The 23,442-nt window shown below is 36.7% G+C and overlaps 2 protein-coding genes across 2 annotated transcripts; one reads left to right on the top strand and one right to left on the bottom strand.

Annotated features, from left to right (window-relative positions):
* The first annotated feature begins 1,639 nt into the window (after positions 1-1,639).
* Positions 1,640-13,951, top strand: LOC117344710. The gene is made up of 13 exons (XM_033907540.1): positions 1,640-1,768; positions 2,619-3,083; positions 3,455-3,588; positions 4,182-4,245; positions 5,171-5,412; positions 5,753-5,936; positions 6,911-7,079; positions 7,992-8,149; positions 9,142-9,251; positions 9,826-10,024; positions 10,267-10,331; positions 10,582-10,648; positions 11,364-13,951. Exons 2-13 carry the CDS (start codon positions 2,654-2,656, stop codon positions 13,685-13,687), a joined length of 4,146 nt encoding a protein of 1,381 aa, XP_033763431.1. The 5' UTR covers positions 1,640-1,768; positions 2,619-2,653; the 3' UTR covers positions 13,688-13,951.
* A 3,841-nt stretch (positions 13,952-17,792) lies between these two features.
* LOC117314700 lies at positions 17,793-22,373 on the bottom strand. Its single transcript, XM_033868788.1, has 5 exons — positions 22,244-22,373; positions 21,417-21,568; positions 20,592-20,831; positions 20,179-20,367; positions 17,793-19,086 (listed from the first exon to the last, which is right to left on the bottom strand). Exons 1-5 carry the CDS (start codon positions 22,285-22,287, stop codon positions 18,893-18,895), a joined length of 819 nt encoding a protein of 272 aa, XP_033724679.1. The 5' UTR covers positions 22,288-22,373; the 3' UTR covers positions 17,793-18,892.
* Between the last annotated feature and the right edge of the window lie 1,069 nt (positions 22,374-23,442).

Here is a 23,442-nt window from a genome sequence, read left to right as displayed (position 1 = left end):
TGGGTATAGTTTTGTTCAGATTATTAGGGATGAAAATGGCAACTGCATGCCATCGTCATTTTACTCACCAAATGAAGACAACCAGACCCTGCATGTCTTGTTTTAAGTACAACCTGTAACTCAATTTTGAGTAGAGTTCTCTTTATTTAAGGAGATGATGTCCACTGATGTTTCATTGGTTCCAGTCCCAGATGTTTAATTGGTCCCAGTCCCAGATGTTTCATTGGCTCCAGTCCTGGGCCAACTTTCAATTATGTAATTGTCTCGTACTTCAGTATGGTAACTCATTGCAGCATTAGTACATCCTGCTGTATATTATATTCTGGTAGTAACTGCTGAAAGGAGCATCTGTCTTGCTCAGGAAGATGTCCTTACTGGTACAGGAAATCTGTTTTTATCTGTGTTTGTAGAAGAAGGTGAGGCCATATATCTTCAATAAGCAGAGTTTGGAGATATTGAAAAACGTCTAACAGTCATTGCAATAAAGCATTGAGAGTGATTTTGTTCGATCATGCGTCAGCTTATCAAGTTCCTTTCATGTGTTGTCCGATCTTTTAAGTTCATGGATATGTGGGGGCCTCCAGGACGTACATGATACTAGCCAGGGCCCAGTAGTTCAATAGGTGATTATAGTTTAATCACTTTATTAGTAATAAATATCATTTCTCCTTTACTTATACCCTGTTAATGTATATTCCTTAAAATAGGCATGTAGGAAGGGATTTAAGTGTACTATAGAGTCTTGTAAAATGTTCAGTTATTTTTACCAAAAATGGTTGATAAAAAATAGATAATTAAAATATAGATTGTTGTCAAACTGTAATTAGCCTAATCACTGTTTGAACAAATGGGCTCTGGTTGGATATAGTCTGTAGTTGACCACCCCAGCTTAATAGACAAGCTACATGTACATGTATATATTTTATAACAATACTGATTTTTTTTTATGTGCGTGCAAAGCGAAATTGATTCTGCGTTGGAATGTTGCAATGCACTACATTTATGTTCATGTGTCTTTCACCAATCTGATGTTTCTCGATGACTAATTAAGTCATTGTTGATAATGTCTGGATTACTAGCTGTGTGTCCTGTATTCAGAATAACACAGTAGTACCGTCGTTACAGTACATTTTATCAACGTGATAAAATAAAATCTTGATAACCGGTTTATTCTATTTTCTTCGTTACATCTTTTACTTTGGGGATATTGCCAAGGTATTGAGTGAAGCATCAAATGATGCATGTATTTTAGAAAAAAAATCTTGAATCTAATGGCTTTATTAATGTCGCTTTTTTAGCACATTGTTTCTTGCTTTACATAGGATAGTCCTTCATTTTTGCACGTTTATAAGAGTTTTAGAAAAAAATATTCTAAAACAAATAGTTTCATTATGGAGTTTGAACTATATGACAGGCCGTTCATGTCAAAAACGATTTAAATTTAACGCGTTAGAACTTTCTCTGGCAAGAAATAGTATCTAGGAATGTAACATGTGTAATAGTTTTCTATCAAAGCTACTTTTTAAATATTACCAAGGATAGAAATATTGTTCAACTAAAATATTGTATCGGGCATGAAACGTTCGAGAGTTATCCTTCTTTGATTGAGGGATTTTACCACACGAGGTCGCTGTAGCAGGATTCAGTTGATACGCCATTTTCCTGTAGTAACAACTCGAGGAAAGTTCAATTAGAAGCAGACGAGACTACTTTCTGTTTACCCAGGTAGGACATGACAGAGAAATTATGAAGAATTCAATATCATAAGGTTTGTCTAAACAAAGAATATGAATTGACTCGATGCGTTTTTAGTCTGAATTCTTACTGAATTTAGGTAAGAGACCACAGTATAAGCACAGGCGTCTGAAGTTCTGACAGTAAACTGAGATATAATACCATATAAAAAATAAGAGTAACTGTTATCTACTATCTCGGTTTACTGTCAGAACTTCAGACGCCTGTGGTATAAGAAAAATGTAGTAAAACTACTGATCATGAGTAGACTGCAGCTCTGTGCACTTCACACTTGAAATAAGGTCTTTTTGATAAATATATTAGGCAGGGTATGAATATTCGTTCTAAGGGCGTCCCTGTACGTCCCGGCCTATCATTTGAAGCATCGGAACTAGAAAGACTTTTTTTGGACACCTATTTTCAAAAATTCCAAATGTATAATGAAACTCGACTGGGCTGAATGGCAATGGCCATGTAGCTCAAATGGTTAGAGCACAGGAGTTTGACATTTTATCAATAATATAATCCATATATGTAAATATATATACTATGTACTCAGTGCAATATGCTATATTTTTTATAGTGTACAAGGTGTTTTTATATAGATTATTATATATATCTTAATAATAGAACATCAAAACTACTGTGGTTAGAGTGTCCATCTAAAATGCCTACTCCTATAAGAGGCCGCTGGTCGGCTCTTTTTCTATCGGCTAGAGGTTTTACACGGCGCCTGTCAAAAGTATCTCTCCGTGTAAAACCTCTAACATTGTTGGAGTAGAGTCACCCCTGGCCGTTATACCTCTTACCTCTCTTTATATTAGCGCCCAACCCACACAAGGTATCTACATATACAAAAGAAAACATATTCTTATTTGATATAGCTGTAGCTGTCCTGGATAAGACTGAAGCTCTTAAGATGGATATAGCTACAAGTGACATTGGTGGAGTAGCTACATGTATAGCTATAGGGGAAGGCCATGGAGTTGTTATGGCTACAGGAGACCAAGTGGATACAACTACAGAGGATAGTGCATGTAATATTAAAATGGTTATGGATTCAGGGGAAGACATCAGGGTGGATACAGCTGAAGGTGATGGAGAAAAAATTGATATAGGGGATGGTGATGTCGGTGGACTTGACCATGACTACCCTCTGAAGTCCAAAGACATAACCATCATTTCCCTGTCAGATTCCATCAGACTGGGATATTGTAAAAATTCTGGATGTGGCTGTAAGTTAGTTCACTGTCCCTTCTGTGACAAGTCGCACTTCAAACCAGCCAAGCCTTCACGAGTTAGAGACCATCTGGAGCTGAAACACTTTGCACATTCAGTCAAGTTTGATGGTATGTAAACAAAATAGGAGTTATTACTGTTATTGAGCCAAGTCCTGATGGTCATCCAGTAATCCTTTGATTTAGAACTGTTATGTTTAAATCAAATGATGATAGCAATTAATATGAAATGTATTATATATACTCAAGATGACATTGACACTATATATATACCATATGCTATATTGATCATTTATATATATACAATTTATATCATGTCCATGGTGGCCTTATTATCAGTCGACATCATACATCCTTGCATTGACCATTACCACTTTCCCTGACCATGACTCTTTACTTTTCACATGCTTCAACTTTTCTGAATTTTGTGTGACAGATAAAAATATTTGTCAACATAATTTCTTTTCATGATCTTGTTTCAGATATGATAATTGTGAAGTGTTTCCGAGATTGTGGTGACAAGCCAAAGGGTCACTACCATTGCCCTTGCTGTACAAAACAGTTGTTGAAGAGAAATGCCTTCCATTCCCATCTTGTAAAACACATCAAAACCATGGTAATTAAGCCAACATAATGGGAGACCTCCATATGATCTGTAGTAGCTGTTCTTATAGCCATATGAAGCAAAGAAATAAGTTATTTTAAGAAGTTTTGTTTAAAACTATTCAGATACAATTTCGCCTAAAAAGTAATTAATTTTTTTTTAGATTTAAATATAAACATACATGTACCGTATGTAGGTAACATACATGTTATATGAGATGGCTTGAGAAGGATTGTCATAGCTTAGTGACATAAATCTTGTAACAGTATATATACGTACATGTAATAGTATACAACTTAAGTAGATATACATGTATATATAATTTTGGAAAATTAAGTACAGGTTGTCAAGTAATTTGTTAGACATTTTGTATTTTAAAAGTAAGACATTTTATGACAGCTGTTCTACCCAAAAATTCTCATGAATTCTGTGGTAATTATACAATAGTTCATGTTCATATATGGAATTAAAAAATAATAATAATTAAATGCTTCGAAAGGAATAATTTTGTATACCATTTCTGATGTAACAAAATGTTTGGATTCTTTTTTTTATCACAATAAATTGCCATTAACATGATGTTTTTATTGAATTTTCTGTCTTAGAAAAAATCTCCTGATTTGGTGACAGCTCCTGACGACAAACTCCCATCTAAAGTTGTTTTTCTAGGTAATATGTCTGGAGTAAAGTTGAATGCTGATTATAATGACTGAAATGTATTTAATGGTGATATATACATAATGTATAAAATTGTAATGCATTTGATAATGTAATTAAGATGTATTCATTAATATGATTAGTTTATATATTAATATCGAGATGTATTTAATAGTTGGAATGTACTAAACTTTAATGGTAGGGCTGTATGTAAAAGTAGTATCAATTTCATGTTTGAGTGTAAAAACAAAATATTGAATATATCATTTAAAAATTAAAATGAATTTCATATTTTTCAATAATTTCTATTTCTGATAAAATTACATTGAATCTGTCTTAATAGTGAAATATCTAGAAAATATGCTTGGAGCATGGAGCACACTGAGTCTTGATCTAATGTTGTAATACCATGTATTTATAGATTTACTGGGTTGAATGCAACAATTTAATAGGGGTTCAATATGAGAATTGTAAAAGGCTATATCTTTTAATTACATTCTGAAAAAAAAACCACATTTACATGTAGTTCCAGATGGAGATAGGCTAAGGGCCTGTTAGTTTATGCGGACCAACTGGTTCGTCTGTTTTTAAATGTAATATTTAATGTAAACTTTATTTTATTCATTCATTGGTAACACATGAAAAGTAGACACAATCAGAAAAAATACAGCATGAAATGGATTCAGAAACAAGTTTTTTAAAAACTTATATTAATCCGTCTCCGTCTCCTGTAATATTTCAAACATATATATCTTGATGGACCTGCAAATGTTAATACAGGCCGGCCTTTGGAAGTCTTTGTCAAGGCTCGTCTGAAAACAATATAAAATCACCAGGTCCGTCTTTATTTCATAAACGAACAATACCTGTCTGAGTGGTCTAACCATTTCGACCGCAAAAACGAAAATGACCTAAGTAAATCTTCTATGATATGCAGATGAGGTCCTTCAGTTGTGTCTCGAGAATTGCCAAGTGGACATACAGGAGCATTTCCACTGCCTGTACTGTGACGAGATTTTTGTGGATAGGAGCATGTTGGTAACACACATGTGGAGATGTCAGACAGGGAAGGCCAATCAGTACCCTAATATGAAACTAGGACAGGAAATGGATCAACAAAGGGCAGATAACTATGTGCCTGTTAATTGTCCTCACCCAAAAGATGCTCCAGACATTAAGGTATTGTACTTGTTACAAGATAAATTGTTGTACTCCATTTGGGAGTTAGTTACCATGGAAGGTCAGATTGTGTCATTATGTATAAAGACCAAGTGTTATTTTTCACTGCTGAAAAATATCACTTTTATAGAATGACTTATTTTCGCTATGTCAGTGGTAAAAATGTAATAAAGAAAAATATCTTGCCCACTCTGGCAACCAGTTACAGTCTAAGTTGACATCCTATAGCTACCACTAGGCAAAAGGGAAATTCCCACTGACCTGAACTTCTAAGGTGACCTATATGATTTCCACTTTTACGTCTGTATACAATATTAAACTGTCTTTATTCCATTTACAGTGGCACGCATCTGTTGTGCGAAGTGTTGCAGATCTGCCAGTAGAGAAATGTGAAGACTTGTCCTGTGGATGTGGGGGAAGCTACCACTGTGTTCTCTGTCCCACCTCCAAGTATAAACCTAACTCTGAGGAACATCTCCTGACACATTACAGCCTCCACTGGAAGAAACGCATCCCTTATAAAGGTATCATTATTATTTTTTTATCAAGATTTAAAAAGGCTCCTTGAGTGTTGTAAAGGGAGAGGAGAAAATGTAGCGGCCAGACCAGGGTTCGAACCAGGGACCTCCGAACACTGGGCAGATGCTCTACCAATTGAGCTACCTGGTCACTGATGATCAACCCAGTCCAGTCCCGCTACACACCTCCCTCCTTTTCCCCAAGTCTTCGCACTCAAACACACATGAGAGCCTTATACCACCACCATGGGTATTTTAGCTGGGTGCCAATTTTGTAACGAAAGAAGAGAAAATGTAGCGGCCAGACCGGGGTTCAAACCCAGACCTCTGAACATTAGCTCTACCAATTGAGCTACCTGGTCACCGATGATCGACCCAGTACAGTCCCTCTACACAATCAATATAAATAACATTTACATGTACGTTTGTATACATTTTTATAAACAAATTTTTAATTAGTTAAAAAGTTCAAAAAAGGAATAATGAATTAATCCAACTATTGCCTATTTGTAAACAAGAAACAAAAACTTTCTAGAAGAAATTCATTTGTAAGTGCATTTCTCTTTTTATTTCAAAATTCATATCTTTTCATTTGTGTGTACGGTGAAAGCGTATTCTCAATTTGAAAAATATGTATAGCTATAAAATTTTCTCTCTGTAATATAATTCTACAGGACCAACCTGTCCACATACATGTATTGAACCACAATATATTGTATAAATAAAAAGTAGAAAAAAATACGTGGATTCATGAAAAGAAAAATGTAAACTTTATTCATTTTACAACAATTGCAAAGCAACTTCTATCAACTAACGTTAATCACGTATGAAAGCATGCGAACTGGATTTATAAAAAAGAAAAATGTAAACGTTATTCATTTTACACAATTGCAAAAAAACTTATATCAACTAATGTTAATCACGTATGGAAGCATGCGAACTGGAATTTCTTAATGATGTTTTCTTGTGCCCTGTTCCAGATTACTATATCCTGATATGCTACCTGCCCTGTCAGGGTACAGAAGAGGAGTTAGCCACCAGCTACCAGTACCACTACCATTGTCCTGTGTGTGGGGAGTCTCGAAAGAGGAGGAATTGTTTTCTGCATCATCTACGTATATGTAAAGGAAATAGAGAATCTACTCACAGGTAGATACACACTTCATCTGGAATTAAAGTTGCTATGTTGCTGACAGCGCAAATATTTTATTCACAAAAATGCATAAGATGGCAACCACAGTTTTTAAGTAAGTCTAATTAACAACCAACACGTGTGAGGGAAGTCTCTAAGAGGAGGAACTGGTTTTGTTTTTGGTTTTTTTTTAAAGTTATCTCCATATCTGTAGAGGAAATAGAAAATATATACCCAGAGGTAAACAGATATACAGCCATTATCGGTAAATCTCAAATTTCATTTATAAGTTCCCCTTGTTTGAAAAGTACTGGAGGGATGTTTCTCATTTTACACACATTAGTAAGAGGAAGGGAAAAATAGAGAGAAGATTAATCTGACATGGAACCTATCAAGATCATTCAATAGTGGGCGCCAAGATCCCTCTGGGATCTCTTGTTTAACGTTATGTCCGTATCTGTAGAGGAAATAGAGAATATACCCACAGGTAAACAGATATTCATCTGGCATGTCAGCTAATCAATGAGCATTACCTATATATATTATACGAATGCCATATATCACAAAATCAGTAAATTTTCAGTTAAGTTAAAAGTTACAGGCCCACCATGTTTGAATTAGATTTGGGAAAGACTTTTTGAATCGCTCCTTGTCTGCAGTCTGTCTTGTATATACATTATAATGCAGTGTACATGTAAATTCTAGTTTTCTACATACTGGCACACACCAATTCTGAGCCTTGAATGTCTATTTTCTGATCTACATATGTTTTGTGTAATATTAACCATTTTTATATTTTTCTGTGTTTTCGGAAGTTTTCAATCTATGGACTCAATAGGAAATTTTTCAGAATAGTGTCATTTTGGGTACCCAGTTATATTGGCAGGAAAACCACTATCTTACTTTACACCTTCCTACAATATTTCCAGGTTTTCTATCACCAAATATAAAGACAACAATGAGGACAAGGAAATCTTGAGTGAGGCTGAAATAGCTGTTGAATCTCTGACTAATATTGAGATGGTTGCCTCAGAGGACCCTCCACAAGAAACTCCTGTTATTGGGGAAGCTTCTGAGAGGCATTGTGGTAAGATACATGTACTTATATGTAGTAGTGGAGATGTCACATCGTGATTTATTTCAGCTATGGAGAGGTTACTTATATTACTGAAAGTGTGGTCAGGGGGATGATTCTGTTTTATACATGTGATTATGTTTAACAGTGGAGATACTTATAGTTACGGAGAAGTTTTCTTAGGCAAGAGAATAACACTTGTCACATGGCCATATGGTTCGGGAAGCATACATATAGGACGACTTACCCATTTCAAAAACTTATTGCTGAGAAATTAAGCAGCTGCACACAGGAAAAACATGTTGAATAAATGGTAAATGGTGCCATTGTGACGGCATAAATGGGAAATTGCGCAAATTTTATTCACAATGATTTTGGAGCGTTTTTTACATTTGAGGTATCAATTTGGGTACACTGACTTTATACAGACAAAGCAGCGATTCATTAGGAAAATAATTCTGTGGTATAATACACTTAATATATGGAGAGGTCACTTTGATAATATTGTAAAGATACAATTTTCTTGTATAAAGACTCTTAAAATTTCTATTTTTAAATTCTAGTTTCATAGTATCTGGTATGTTTTTGAGAGACAGTGTTGGAAGGGAGATAATTCTGTGGTATGTACTTATCAAAGTTACCAAGAGACAATGTATAGTAAGGGAGATAATTCTGTATGACATAAAGAAACTCTACTTTGGTGTCTTGGTTCACAGTGATATTCTATTAGAGTGGTGGCTTAATATGGGGTAGTATTGTAGAAGGTTTTAATTGTAAATAGTGTACATAGTGATACAGTTGCTTTCTAGCTAGTGCTACATGCTGGGCAGAGTTACCCTTGACTCTGTCGGTAGAATGGCGAACCAGTGAGCTGAGGGTCGCGAGTTTGATCCCCTATGGAGTCACATTGCTCTCTTTCTTGTTACACTTTTTTGACGTATATTAATGAGTATCTTTTGATTTTAATGTTTCTCTAAAGCTTTGTTTTGCTTTGAACATTACAGATGCTGGTGATGAAGATAACTTAACTGATCCTGTAGTAGTTCAACATTCCCCTGTGATGACCTCAGACTACCAGACAAACGATGAAGCAGCAGATATGTCTTCCATAGATGTGAGTGTAGTAGTACGTAGTCATGTGACAAGATATAGTAATAATTACATGATAATACAATACTAAAGACACAAGACTAACCAGCATCATGAAATACCAGGTCAGCATCATGTTTGACATATGTACGGAATATTATGTATGGAATATGCATGTAACCACTCTATTCTTGGGTGCACAACACATTTTACATATTTTGTTATTTTTATTAGGTTTTCGTTTTAATTAATACTCATTTTTAATCACAACTTATCGGCCTCAATGACCTTTTCAGTGTTGATGGGGCATTCAAAATGAAATCACCAATTCAGCAATACCTTTTTAAATAATGAAGTTTTAACAATAAAGAATAAAGTTTCTTATTGTTTGATAAACTTACTAATGCATGATTACACAATGAATTACACTAAGTTCTTAAGAAGATCACATCAACCCTGTCAGAGAGGCTGATGAATGTAGATTACATTGTTTTAGGTACTTGAGACGATCATACATTATATTGTTTTAGGTATTTTAGAAAGTCACTGTCACCCAGTTACAAGATTGATAAATGTAGATTACATTCTTTTTAATTTAGGTATTTGAGAAGGTCACGGCGACCTTGTCACGGAGACTGGTAACAGCTGTTGACCAGACAGCAATGGACAGTGTCCTGAGTAGAGTGACCAAGCAGACAAATTTAACATTGGACTGGTCCCCTGGAATTTCTTCTCCTCAGTACACCCTCACAGGTCGACTGGAAGACATTGTAATGATCAAAGGATATACTGTACAAGGTAGATATCTTCATTATACCTTAAAAAACAAAACAAAGAGTATGAATAGTGTAAATAGTAGGTAACTTCATTATTTTATTCCTTCAGCAAACAAAGAGCAGGGCTTTTTCTCCATAGTTTGGGATGGAGTCTTTTTGTCTCATTTTGGGAAGAAAATTGGTGAATAGGGAAAGAGTTTTCAGGAGTAAATTGCTAATTTTGGGAATTTGGCCTATATAGGAACTAATTTTAATTGGGAATAGGGTCCATTATCGGCCCCAAAAATCCCTCAGAAAAAGCCTTGAAGAGTAAGATCATTGTGTGTCATGTAGGTTTCTTTATCAACAAACAGAGTATAAACCCCTGCTATACAAGATGATATCTTCATTTTATGCCTTCAACAAATGTATTAATTCTCAAGAGAATTATCCTTGTGTGCAAAGTCTGGTGTTGTCTGTCAGCTGAAGGGATCAGAAAACTAATTTGGTAAAGAAGAAGTACACACAACTAGTTTATTAAGAAAATATACAAATGATTCAGTGAAGTTATTTGTAAAATTTTAGAATCCTGTGTTTCAGCATGTATTAAAAGTGGAACCCCCAGAGACTGGTCCAACAGAATTTTGCAGAAAATGTAAAGCGCAAGGTTGGTAGTATTGAGTTTAACATTTACTTGTTTTTTTAGGTCAATTGAGCAAAGTTCTGTTAACTTTTCCGATTGGTCTTCTTCCTTCATCATGCCTCATCTTCAACTTCTCTAAAGCTCCTGAACAAGTTTGACGAGATTTTATAGAAACATTAGTTGGCAAACTGTCAACTATAATTGTAATTCATATGATTCCAACCACCCAGGGGCTTGAGAGGTTGGGCCAAAAAGGAACAAATTGATGATAACAAAAGTCGTCTTTTTCTCAAGACCCAGCTCTTGTTTCTTTTGTGTTCATCAGCTGGTCATGCGTTGAGCATTCAAAAAGGTCAATTTCACAACCACATGGAAAATGAACTACAAGCTGATCTGTTTGAAAGATATTTATGCCCCAAAATAGCTATTTTGGAAGTATTGATTGTAAATTTTTGGATATTCCTGTCAGAAGTGTCTTAATGCCATGTCTTTACAACTGAAAAAAATCTCTAAACTCTTCTTTTTGGACACATTTTGTCTCAATGAATTGGTCACACACTCACATCAGACAATGTTAAATTTTTGGAAGGTTCCAAAGTGATTCCATCCCAGTACCGTATCCAACACAAATACAATACTTTGTACATAAACCCTCATGTGGAAAGATCCAATCAGATTTACATTCATGTATTGTTATAGGAAGATAGTAACCTGATTAATTCCTTTCTTGTCTCTTCAGATTTTATGAAACCTGGTGAAACAAATGATAGTACTTTAGCTACGACAGCACAGCAAGGACACGAAAGGCCAGACGACATGGGAAACAATAAAAAGTCAGAAATTCTTCCCATAAAACGAAAACGTGGTCGTCCAAGAAAAAATCCCAAAGTGGATCAAACACAGGAAAAGGCTGCTTTGTCTACGGAGGGGTGTGTGGATACAAGTATCTTGAGTGATAGCATAGAAAACACTGATCAAGTTCAGTCATCTGAATCCAAGGAGACCCGATTCATCACTGAAAAACGATCTACCACAAGGAAAAGGAAGGCAAGCTCACAGGATACTAATGAAAAAGCAAATACTGATAAGGAAACTGTTTCTGCTACAAGTCCAAAGCGGTACTCCACCAGAGGTAAGAGGCTCGACTTCTCTGCCATGGTAGGAGCGAAGAAAACATCTGCGGAGGAGAGTGGTGTCAAATCAGGGAGAAATGATGTAGCAAACAAAAAATTGCAGCTCAATAGCAAGGAGCAGATTTCCCAGACAGACATTGAAACCATTGCTGATGCAGCTGAACAAATCCCATCCATAGCAACAAATGACACCAATTCGGTTTCATCGATATCGGTTATGAAAAATACGAACCAAGAGCCAGGAGTTCTTGATGACATCGGAAATGATGATAACGAAGATATCTATTCAACTGTTGAAGAAGGCATTGATGTCAAGATGATTAGTCAAAAGAATGCTTCACCTTTGGCAAAGCGAAGAGGTGACAATGTAGCACACATTCCTGCAATTGTTTTTGAAGATTCCATCAAACTTGGACGAAAGTCAATAAATAAATCTGAAAATGAAGCCAACTTGCAAATCACATCACAGTCACAATATTCAGAAGATGGGATACCTATCGGTGTAACAGGGGATGGTGGTCTTAGAGATAAATGTAATTTGTGTGACTACATTTCAGACAGTTTCATTAATCTACAGCAACATTTCTTAGCGATACATCAAACACAATGTTCCTTCCGCTGTGACGTGTGTGAAGTCATCTTTGAAGATGAATCAGCTGTTTCAAATCATCTGAAACTAAAACATAGACCATTTAAACAAGCTATGAAATCATTATTAAATCCAGAATTAAAACTCAAATCCAAAATTGAAAAGAATCAACACAAGAAAGAGTATAATTGTCTAAAGTGTGACTTCAAAACATTCCGTCTGAACTGCTTGTATGCTCATAGGGAATTTATACACAATGATATCCCAATATGTGAATATTGTGGAAAGAAATTTGCCCGATTCATGCATATGCAAACACACATCCAGGCTGTTCATACGAAATCAAAGTCGGCGGTCTGTCACATTTGTGGAAAAAACTTTGACCACGTACGATATATGAAAGCCCATATGAAACGCCATTCTGACATCAAAGACTATGTATGTAAAATATGCAATAAGAGGTTTACTGAACGTACAACACTGAAAGGACATATGGAGATCCACAAGAAACCTGACGAGAGAACCTACAGATACGTTTGTGACTTCTGTGGAAAACGGTTTCTCAATAAGAACACATATACTGACCATCTTAACAAGCATACAGGAGAAAAACCATACCATTGTGATATGTGTGACAAGAGATTTACATTCAAAAGCGTATTGGATAAACACAAGCTTTTCAAGCACACTACTTCAAAACCGTTCCCGTGTCCAATTTGTAGGAAAGGATTCAAAATGCAACGTCTCCTTAACCAGCATCTTGTGACTCATACCGGACAGAGCAATTTTGTCTGTGAAGAATGTGGGAGGTCATTTTCCTGTAAGAATACCTTAAAGAATCACCAGCCCAAATGTAAGGGAGTTATGAGACAGAAGTCTGGGTCAAACGTGATCCTGGTCCTGGCGGAGCAGGGCTTGAATCAGTCAGAACAGGTTTCGCTGACGAATGCAGTGATGTCTCTGGATCCCCAGTCATCCAATATGGAGGCTACACAGATCCTTACACCCGATGGAATAGTACATCTGGAGTCCACTCATGTCATGGACAGTGTTGTGCAGGAGGAAGAGGAACCGGCGCTGTACATATGTAGTGAGTGTAATGCCGTGTTTGAATCCTTCCAGGAAGTGGAGACTCATGTTCTAATGGGGCATACTGATGGGTCAATAAAAGATGGCGGAACTGTTCAGCCTCATCAGCTGATCGATACTCTGGCAACGACAACAAGTGATGTCTCGTCTGCACAGCCCATATTAGATGTCCAACATGGTCCGATGTTCATCAGTGAGGTGGATGCTTCTGCACTTGTGAATTTGACTGCCAAAGATGAACATACTGTTTGAAGTGAGGTTATGTATGATTAAAGGAAATTTACAAATACTTACCATGTTGATATTAATCCCTACTTCATAACCAGAGTTGAAGTTTCTTTGGTTCACTAACAAGTGTTAAAAACAATGCTAGATAGAGATTGGTTGATACATTTGTGAATCATTTTATCTCGGATTTATCATTATCTTATTTTGTGGTTGTTAACTCAATGTTTAAATTATGAATTTTTGATTATTATAATGATCCAGTTTACACGAATGAAAATATTTAATTTATTATTTGTTGCTTTGTGTATTTATTCTAGTTGACAAATTCGGTTATTTGCAATTGAGCACAAATGAATCATCATCAGAAAAAATCTATATGCGAGTTTTCTCTAGAACTCAAAGAGGATATTGCTGTTATTCTAACAAACATTACATATAAGATCGAATATATTATTGTATCTTATTGCCTCACTCAGAAAAAGCTTTATACTTGGATTAAATCTTTCTTGTAACAAACTTTCCTCATTGGCTAAAAGATATGTTATCAGGCCATAACGTCAAAAATGACGTCGCTGTAACATCGCTTTTGATTGGCTGATACAGCGGCGTAATTATTTGTAAGAAAAGAGTCGATCAATTGACTTCTTCTTCATTACCACGCATCAGAATTTGACCAAATTTGGTCAGAAGCATCCCTATGGGTAGGGGACTCAGAATTGTACAAATGATGGGGCTGACCCCCTGGGGGCCTCTGGGGCGGGGCCAAAAGGGGTCATTTTTTGCGCTATTGATATAAACGACTTCTTCTCTGAAACCAAGTAATGGCTATCACTCATATTTGCCTGGTAGCATCACTATGGGGTGGGGATTCAAAATTGTACAAATGATGGGGCTGACCCCCCAGGGGCCTGAGGGATGGGGCCAAATGTGGTCAATCTGGCTATATTGATATAAACAACTTCTTCTCTGAAACCAAGCAATGGCTATCACTCATATTTGCCAGGTAGCATCACTATGGGGTGGGGATTCAAAATTGTACAAATGATGGGGCTGACCCCCCCAGGGGCCTGAGGGGTGGGGCCAAATGTGGTCAATCTGGCTATATTGATATAAACGACTTCTTCTCTGAAACCAAGCAATGGCTATCGCTCATATTTGCTTGGTAGCATCATTATGGGGTGGGGATTCAAAATTGTAGAAATGATGGGGCTGACCCCCCATGGGCCTGAGGGGTGGGGCCAAATGTGGTCAATCTGGCTTTATTGATATAAACGACTTCTCTGAAACCAAGCAATGGCTATCGCTCATATTTGCTTGGTAGCATCATTATGGGGTGGGGATTCAAAATTGTACAAATGATGGGGCTGACCCCCCAGGGGCCTGAGGGGTGGGGCCGAATGTGGTCAATTTGGCTATATTGATATAAACGACTTCTTCTCTGAAACCCAGCAATGCCTGTCACTCATATTTGCCTGGTAGCATCACTATGGGGTTGGGATTTAAAATTGTACAAATGATGGGAAAGAACCCCCCCCCCCCCCCCCCCCCCCCCCCCAGGGGCCTGAGGGGCGGGGCCAATGTGGTCAATTTGGCTATATTCATATAATTGACTTCTCTGGAACCAAACAATGGATATCTCTCATAGTTTACTGGTAGCATCACCTTGGGGTAGGAATTTGAAATTGTACAAATGACGGGGCTGACCCCCTGGGGTCTGAGGGGCGGGGCCAAAAGGGTCAGTTTTACAGAATTGATATAAACGACTTCTGCTCTGAAACTAAGCAATGGATATCACTCATATTTACCTGGTAGCATCCCTATGGAGTGGGGATTCAAAATTGTACAAATGGTGGGGCTGCCCCCCATGGGGTCTGAGGGGCGGGGCCAAAAGGGGTCAATTTGGCTCTCTTAATATAAACGACTTCTCTGAAACCAAGCAATGGATATCGCTCATATTTGCCTGGTAGCATCACTATGGGGTGGGGATTAAAAATTGTACAAATGATGGAGCTGACCCCCGGGGGCCTGAGGGGCGGGGCCAAATGTGGTCAATTGGGCTATATTGATATTAGCGACTTCTCTGAAACCAAGCAATGGATATTGCTCATATTTGCTTGGTAGCATCACTATTGGGTGGGCATTCAAAATTGTACAAATGGTGAGGCTGACCCCCCCCCCCCCCCCCCCCCCCGGGGGGGCCTGAGGGGCGGGGCCAAGAGGGGTCAATTTGGCTGAATTGATATGAACAACTTCTTCTCTGAAACTAAGCAAGAGATATCGCTCATATTTGCCTGGTAGCATCCTTTTGGGTAGGGATTCAACATTTTATAAAGGAAGGAACTGACCCCCACTCCCCCCGGGGTGCAGAAGGCGGGGTCAAAAGGGGTCAATTGGTTTAAACAACTTCTTTTCTGAAATTAAGCAATGGATATCACTCACATTTGTGTGGTAGCATCCCTATGGGGTTGTGCCAAAAGTTAATTTTATTTCATGGATTAATGCATTTTTTGACATCAAATCCTTACGTACCCATATAAAATGCCTATGATATATTGACATAGCAATACCAGTGACAAATATACTTAATCATCATTCTTGTTTCATATCTCATGAAATCCAGGTGAGCGATACAGTCCCTCTGGGCCTCTTGTGTTAAAGTTAATCCTTAAATAAACAACCACAATTAACCGTGAAATCTGGCATAATAATAAAACCGTAATTCTAAATTGAAATCGATAAAACGAGGGTAATATATGAACAAAAATGATAGATTTGGAAAGTACATCGAGACTAACAAGATCAGGTGTACAGGAAGGTCAAGCTTCTACACCCGTCATACAAACAGCACAATCTGGGATAACTCACCTTCTCTGATCATGATGAGAAGTGGGGTGGTGACAACGGAACCACTGGGGCAAAAAACATTAAACACGCCCGAGTTCATATCGCACAAGGAAATACAACATTTTCGATTCACCAACCTGCATCTTTCGAAACCTCGTGCTGTTTATTTCAATTGTCATTGACATCTGTCACGGAAATCGTGATAATCGGAACAGTACGCCCTTTTATATATAATCGGCGGGGGCATGAAACACCGTAGAAATTGAAGCTTAATCTTGAAATTAAAATCTAACAGTTGGGGAAATTGTAGCATCACGCTTATCAGTTGTAATATGTCACTGTTGGTTAGGTTGTTAAATAAAGATTGGAGTAAACAGTTGTTGTTTTAGAGTCTCTAGAGTCCTTTATTTCAAGCTCTAGAGGATATATCCCATCAACATGGTCAATAATTTTTTTGTTATTTGATAACAAATCATCAATATACCTTTATGTGAAACTGAAGCAATAAAGAGTTTTCAATGCAGTTATGCTATCCGTGCATCAATGATCTAGTATTAAAGCTATACGGTTAATAAGAAGGTTATGTTTAACACTTGAATGGCTGATGAGCGGACATTATTTATTGGCAAAGTCGGTTAGAATTTATTACATGATTACATGAAAAAAGTAATTTATATGACCTTCAGTCATCATATCGTTAATTAGCTTGCCTGACCCGAGGGGCAGGTGAGCTTATGCCATGGCCCGTCGTCCGTCGTTCGTCGTCCGTCTGCCAGCATTTCCTTGAAATCGATACTAGTCCTGAATGGATTTTAATGGAAAGTGGTTCTGGAACATTTTGGGGCAAATGAGATCTGGTGTGATATTTCAATTAAAATATTTTTTAGTGGTACATGTATAGCAAAATAATTTAGTAACAGATTGTAGGATAAAGTAAATTAATTAGACTTACTTAATATTTACCATATCTTAAGAAATGAATTTATTAGAAATTTCTAGCGTTTCATTTTTTTTGGTACTTTTCCGGTTTTTAATTACTTATAATTTTATCACTTGAGACTGAAAATGATTACATCTGTTGATATTTTACAAAACACTTGTGGGACTAGCACGCGGTCACCATGGAGCCATCACACGTAGGGAAAATTGTCAAGATGGTAAACGCTAGAATACCATCGGGCACTTAAGATAAACGCTGTTGATCAGCACCCTTTCATAAACCCAAACCGCCCCCCCCCCCCCCCCCCCCCCCCCAAACCAACAACAAAACAAAACAAAAAAGCTATAACATTCCACTTCATAGAGAGTGTAATAGTTGGATATTAGTGCAAAGATGATAATAAAAATAATAATACATTTCTACATTCAATCTTTCATTTATATAGGGTGACATATTAGATTAACATCTAATTCTACAATATAATGGCCCTGAAACAGGATACAAGCAAATAAAAAATAAACACAGGTAATATCACAGATTTGTTGCACATATTTAGCTAGTAGCTAGTTGAAACACATGGCATTTGGAGTATCTAAAGTAGTTTCTGGTTTCAGGTTTTTTGAAATTTTGGAATTTAATGGACGCTTGTCCAATCGTTGTGTTATTCATACGCAACTTACGGACAACAGAGATGAGAGGATGATCGCTAATACCCAGATGTAAGACACAAACACTTTTACAAGGAAAGCGTGTATACATGTGATTTGTTAGAGTACAAGAGCTCTGTGTTTCACGTTTCGGTGAGGTGATTTGTTGTTGGCGACCAAAGAGCTCCATCGTGTTAAGTCGATTGGATTTCAAATGATCCACACTGAAGTCCCCCATCGCAATAAATGAGCATCCTGAATGCTTGAGGTTTGCAACGAACTTGAGGGAAAGCTCGATCCATTGCACAGACTGATTAGGGGGTCGTAAACAGAAACAGGTGAGCTGCATTTCAATTGGAGTTTAAGGACGACCGATTCAAGATCGTTGGGAACACATGCGACGTCATAAGTTTACTCTCAGTTGAAAGAAAACGTCAAAAGTTTGCTTTCGGAGTATCTTTAGATGATCTCTCCTTGAATATTGATATGATCATTTTTAAAACCATTTAGAATAGTTTGAAAGACATATATATATATATATATATATATAGTCAGTTGATTTGTAGAATTCACATTGTGCTGAAATGTTATCTAGGCATTAATCACAAATCCACTCTTCGTCTGTACCAATGTGAGAGGTTATGTCTATGTCCAGACATTTATTTTATTACAAAAGCTTGGACATGCTATATATGTAATACAAGTGTCTGTTGGTAACACGGGTAAATCACAGGTATTACAGGTAAACCTCTTTACTTTACTCATATCATTGGGTTTTTTTTGTTTTTTGTTTTTTTTTCATTGTTCACATATCAAAAATAACATTGTACTGCAGTCAACACTAGAAAGACCGTTTTGTGTCAGCATGACGCAGTGACCTTGTGCTGGGTCTGGGTTCGAAGGTGACCACAGTGTGATATCGATGACGGCACCATCACTGTGCTGCCATTGTGTCGTGTATTGTCCTGACACGTAGAACCGAAAGTCTTGCTCTGCAATAACAATTAGACTAATTTCAGCACAAAAACACCGCGTATAACCAATTTAATGTAACTGTTGTCAAACCAAAGAAAAAAGACTGTTGTAAAGAAAATATGAATTCGCAAAGTGGTCAAGACAAAGACTGGGTTTTAAGGGTCATCTAAATAACAAATCCAGCGAAATGTTTTCACAAGTCACTACTCTGGTGCAATTAAGGGTCATCTATATAGGAGAATAATGTTCGATTTCAAACACGAATAACTATCTAAAATATTGCAGAGAAATAGTGATATGATATACTAAAATGTTTGTTTGGACACGTAGTTTCCTAAACTCACCAATGACACATAACACGTAACATTTTTTTCTAAAGAGTCACTACGTGTATATTACTTTGTGGTAAGATGTAGCATGGAATATTTCTAAGTCACGCAATAAATCAAACCTGAAAAATAGCTAAGCTGTTATGCTCACATGTGTGTTTAACACAGAGTTGGGGCGTTTTTGGACCGGATTTGACTTTATGTACATGTAAACATGTAATTTCGATCTTGAAATGCAAATATCGGCTGTGAATGATATTACACAAATATGGCATAAAGGCATTTACATATTATTAAGTAAATTCTGGTCAAATCAATGCTCGTAATTTGTGCTTAAGACTCTTGTGAGCAAAACGACATGGCTATTTGGTGCAATTTAAGCGATAAAAATGAGCGAATTATATTCCCATGAAACATAATTTTCCGCATGTTTTCTTGAAATTTACAAACAGCTTAACATATTACATGTCAACAGCAAGTCCCATGATTTACCATGGTACATACTTAAAGTTCATCCTGTTACTTCTGTTAAATTTCACCATAGTAGGAATTTATAGGCTTGTAAAATATAACTGTTTTGACTTGATTCGCTGTTTAGAATCCCCTTAAAACGAAATGATTTGATCAATTCTTATAACAGTAAGTTTCAGGCTAACCATAGACCATGTATATGACATGTACTTTGTTATTTAAGGTCTTTCTTGATTTTGGCAAATAGACATACAGATTATAATGTAACACCGTAAATAATAGCCTGATGATGTCATTACAACCCCTTACTTAATAGGTTATTCTGCTGTATCGCAGTCTGTAGGACGGTTTGGCGGTCCAATGTTCTGACATTGGCCAGCCAGGATCCCTGGGACACACACAAAGCAGAGGCATTGGCCTTATTCTGTCTCATTTCAATTACTTTGTAAGAGAAGTTTCCAGACTCGGTATGCTTGTATCCTTGACTACGGTCATACACTGCGAAAATGAACAAAGCAAAGGATTTAAGAAAACTCTTTCATTAAGATATTGTAGCGAAATATGAACAAAGTAACGAATCTAAGAAACTATATGATCACATTTTTTTTTATCAAAGCCTGTCTTCAGAAAGAAGAAGACATCAGAAGAGCAGTGTAACAAGCACCAGAGCTTTCGTAGAGTTTTTGCTGCATGTGGGGAAAAAAAACAACAAAAAACACTACCTGCATTGTAGTAGTAGGGTTTTTCGTCCCTGGAATACGATGTTTTCCTAATAGAGGGGTAACCCCGACAGGTTTGAGTAACACTATCAAATATGAACGACACACATCCATTCTCTCTGTGACAGGCGATACCACAGTGCTGTAGGGAGGTCCCAGGTGGCTGGAGGTTGATAAGCTGGCCCAGGTTCGAGATGGATGGTATCGAGGCAAGGGCGTACCGACTTTGTATCGTCGCGCCCACTGTAACATACAGAGGTTAAACAGAGATTCATTTGTAATGATTCGTCTGTAAGTGTCCTGTAAAAAGCATATGCGTGATTGATCTCATTGGAAACATGCACTTAAGTGATATTTTACTAAAGATAAATGCATCAAAATTGTGGAGTGAACGGCACAAAAGAGAAGATATACATTAAACAAGTGCTAAAGGTATACTATGTATGAAGGAAGGATAATACAAAAGCCGCACAAGATATCAGCAACTTTCAAAACAATGTTTAAAGTAAGATACAGTAGAGCCAAACTGACTTCAGTGGCTGTACACCACACAGCTGCTTCGTCCTTCATGTGATCCTAATGACCTAAAGTGTTCATAGTAGGCAAATACACTCAAAAAGGTAATAAATATTCGTCACTTCACATATACTAATCCATTAATACAAGTTCCTTATCATTTTATGTTAAATCATAAGGTTCATAGCAGAAATAAAGCTATGAAAGCGATTCTCGTTCAGAATAATAATGGATTAAAAAAAAAGAGAGAATGAATAAGTAAGCACGTTAACATGCATACTCATGTTCTTATCAGATACCATTCTAACTTACCTTCTGGTAGATGTTTGCATCCACCTAGGTCGAATCTCAGACACGGTCGACTCACCCATGACCTAGCGTTGATCCGGAAGTACTTAGCTGTGATTGGGGGGACTGACGTCACTTCTAACAACAGTGTTTTTGTCAGTATTTCCGGTAAATAACTGAAATGTAATTTGAATATATAAGTGTGTTAAATCAACCATTGCTAATATAAAGAATAAACACTAGTGCTCTCGTCTGAGCAGGAGACGCTTGCTTTCCTGGGATACCTGGTCTTGTTCTCCTTGTACTTTGTCAAGGGAATCCATCTAAATCTATATATTGTTGTTACCATTTCGCCCTAGTTTTATCGATTTTAAATTTAAATTATGGTTTCGTTATTGTGTTTGTATTATCTGTTGTTTTATTAACGTATTGAACCGATTCATTAATTCATTATTGGCTTCTTTATATCTAGGAATAATTAATGTACCCCGATTTCATTGTTTAACATTGGTTATCTCTTTGCGTCAAAAATGTGGACAAAATACCCGTATAAGACAGTGAAATTGATTTTGAGTTTTATTTCTATGTCGATATTCTTTGTTGTACTTAACCTTTTTTAAAAAACTTAACGTTCTTATTTCAATACAATTGATGCATTAACCGCAAATGGACGACAAAGCCAAATTTTCAAGCTAAATTTCACATTTTTTTGACTTTCTGTATTGATCAAAAGCGTTCTAAAATATCTCTAGGTTATCGTTGCATGCTATTTATATGTTTAAGGACGTCATGGTTCATTGTACAACATACAATCGTATGCTATGTATCGATAGTTTCCGAAATGACATTACCTTAGGTTGACTGTCAGACGCCAGCACAGTTTTCCAGGAAACATTGGCTGTACTGTACTGTAAGTAAAACTCCTTTACCCATTGTCCATAGTCACCACGGCCCTGTAGTGATACGGAATCTATGGTCGCTTGTGTTTCTAGTTCTACCTGTAAAATAGCATGTCACATTAGAAGTTGTAATGATTCAAATTGTATCGGTGTAAGATAGCTTTGTTACTGTATAGTTTATAATATTCGCGAGGTACTTAAACTCGCTGAATTTGTGGTCATTAGAAATAACGCGAATATAAAAACTCATTTCATTTTCATATATAGTAAAACACGGATAAGTCGAAGTCGACGGGACCAAGAAGATTATTCGACCTATTCGGCGGTTCGTTTTTTTATGTACGGAATATACAATGACATAAATAGCCCAAATTCATCAGTTGTGTACCATACATACATTTGTATGTCCGATAACGTGGTGGGACAAAACAAAATTGACTCATCTGATGTATTCGAACACAATTCACTTTTACTGTATACACACAAATGTTTCCTACAGAATGCTAACAAGGCGGCGTTGGGCAAAATTTAATACCCAGAAATTAAACAACTATACAGTTGATCGATTTATTAAAGTTCAAATGTTTAAGATACGTTTTACCGTTCATTATTCACCGCCTCGTTCAATTTTCCATTATGATAAGTTTACTTAAAATACAGTAACGTCGAGTTAAGATTGATTTACTTGTATGTATGAGTTTGCGTCTATGGTATCCGAACACCATCCTGAAGAGCTTTGGGGGTTATGTCTTTCATAATACAGCCGTGCATTATCAGGACTAAAATCATCTTGTCCTGAAAACGAGCTAGAGGCCGTAAACGCTTCATTCGGAACACCAGAGAATCCCGATAAAAGGTATTCGGAACACATCTTTGTCTTGCCTGGAGGAAAAAAAATATTGACTTTAATTATGCTTTTATTATATGCATAATATGTTGCAAATCATACATTTGACTCTTCCAATCCAAAGAATTGTAGAAGAAAAATAGAAATAAAACACACTTTAAGATATTTCCTATACCCAACAGTGAATAATGAAAGGTGCTTAAATTATGAAAATAACAAGAGCCCCTGAATTCCTGCATCGCTCATCTGTATATTTCAGCAATCATAGCAAAATCAGGGGTTCATATCACCTATAAACATAACC

The sequence above is a fragment of the Pecten maximus genome, chromosome 16, assembly GCF_902652985.1.
Source record: "Pecten maximus chromosome 16, xPecMax1.1, whole genome shotgun sequence".
Lineage (NCBI taxonomy): Eukaryota > Metazoa > Mollusca > Bivalvia > Pectinida > Pectinidae > Pecten > Pecten maximus.
Note: the sequence above shows the minus strand (reverse complement) of the source record. Positions and strands in the feature narration are given on the sequence as shown.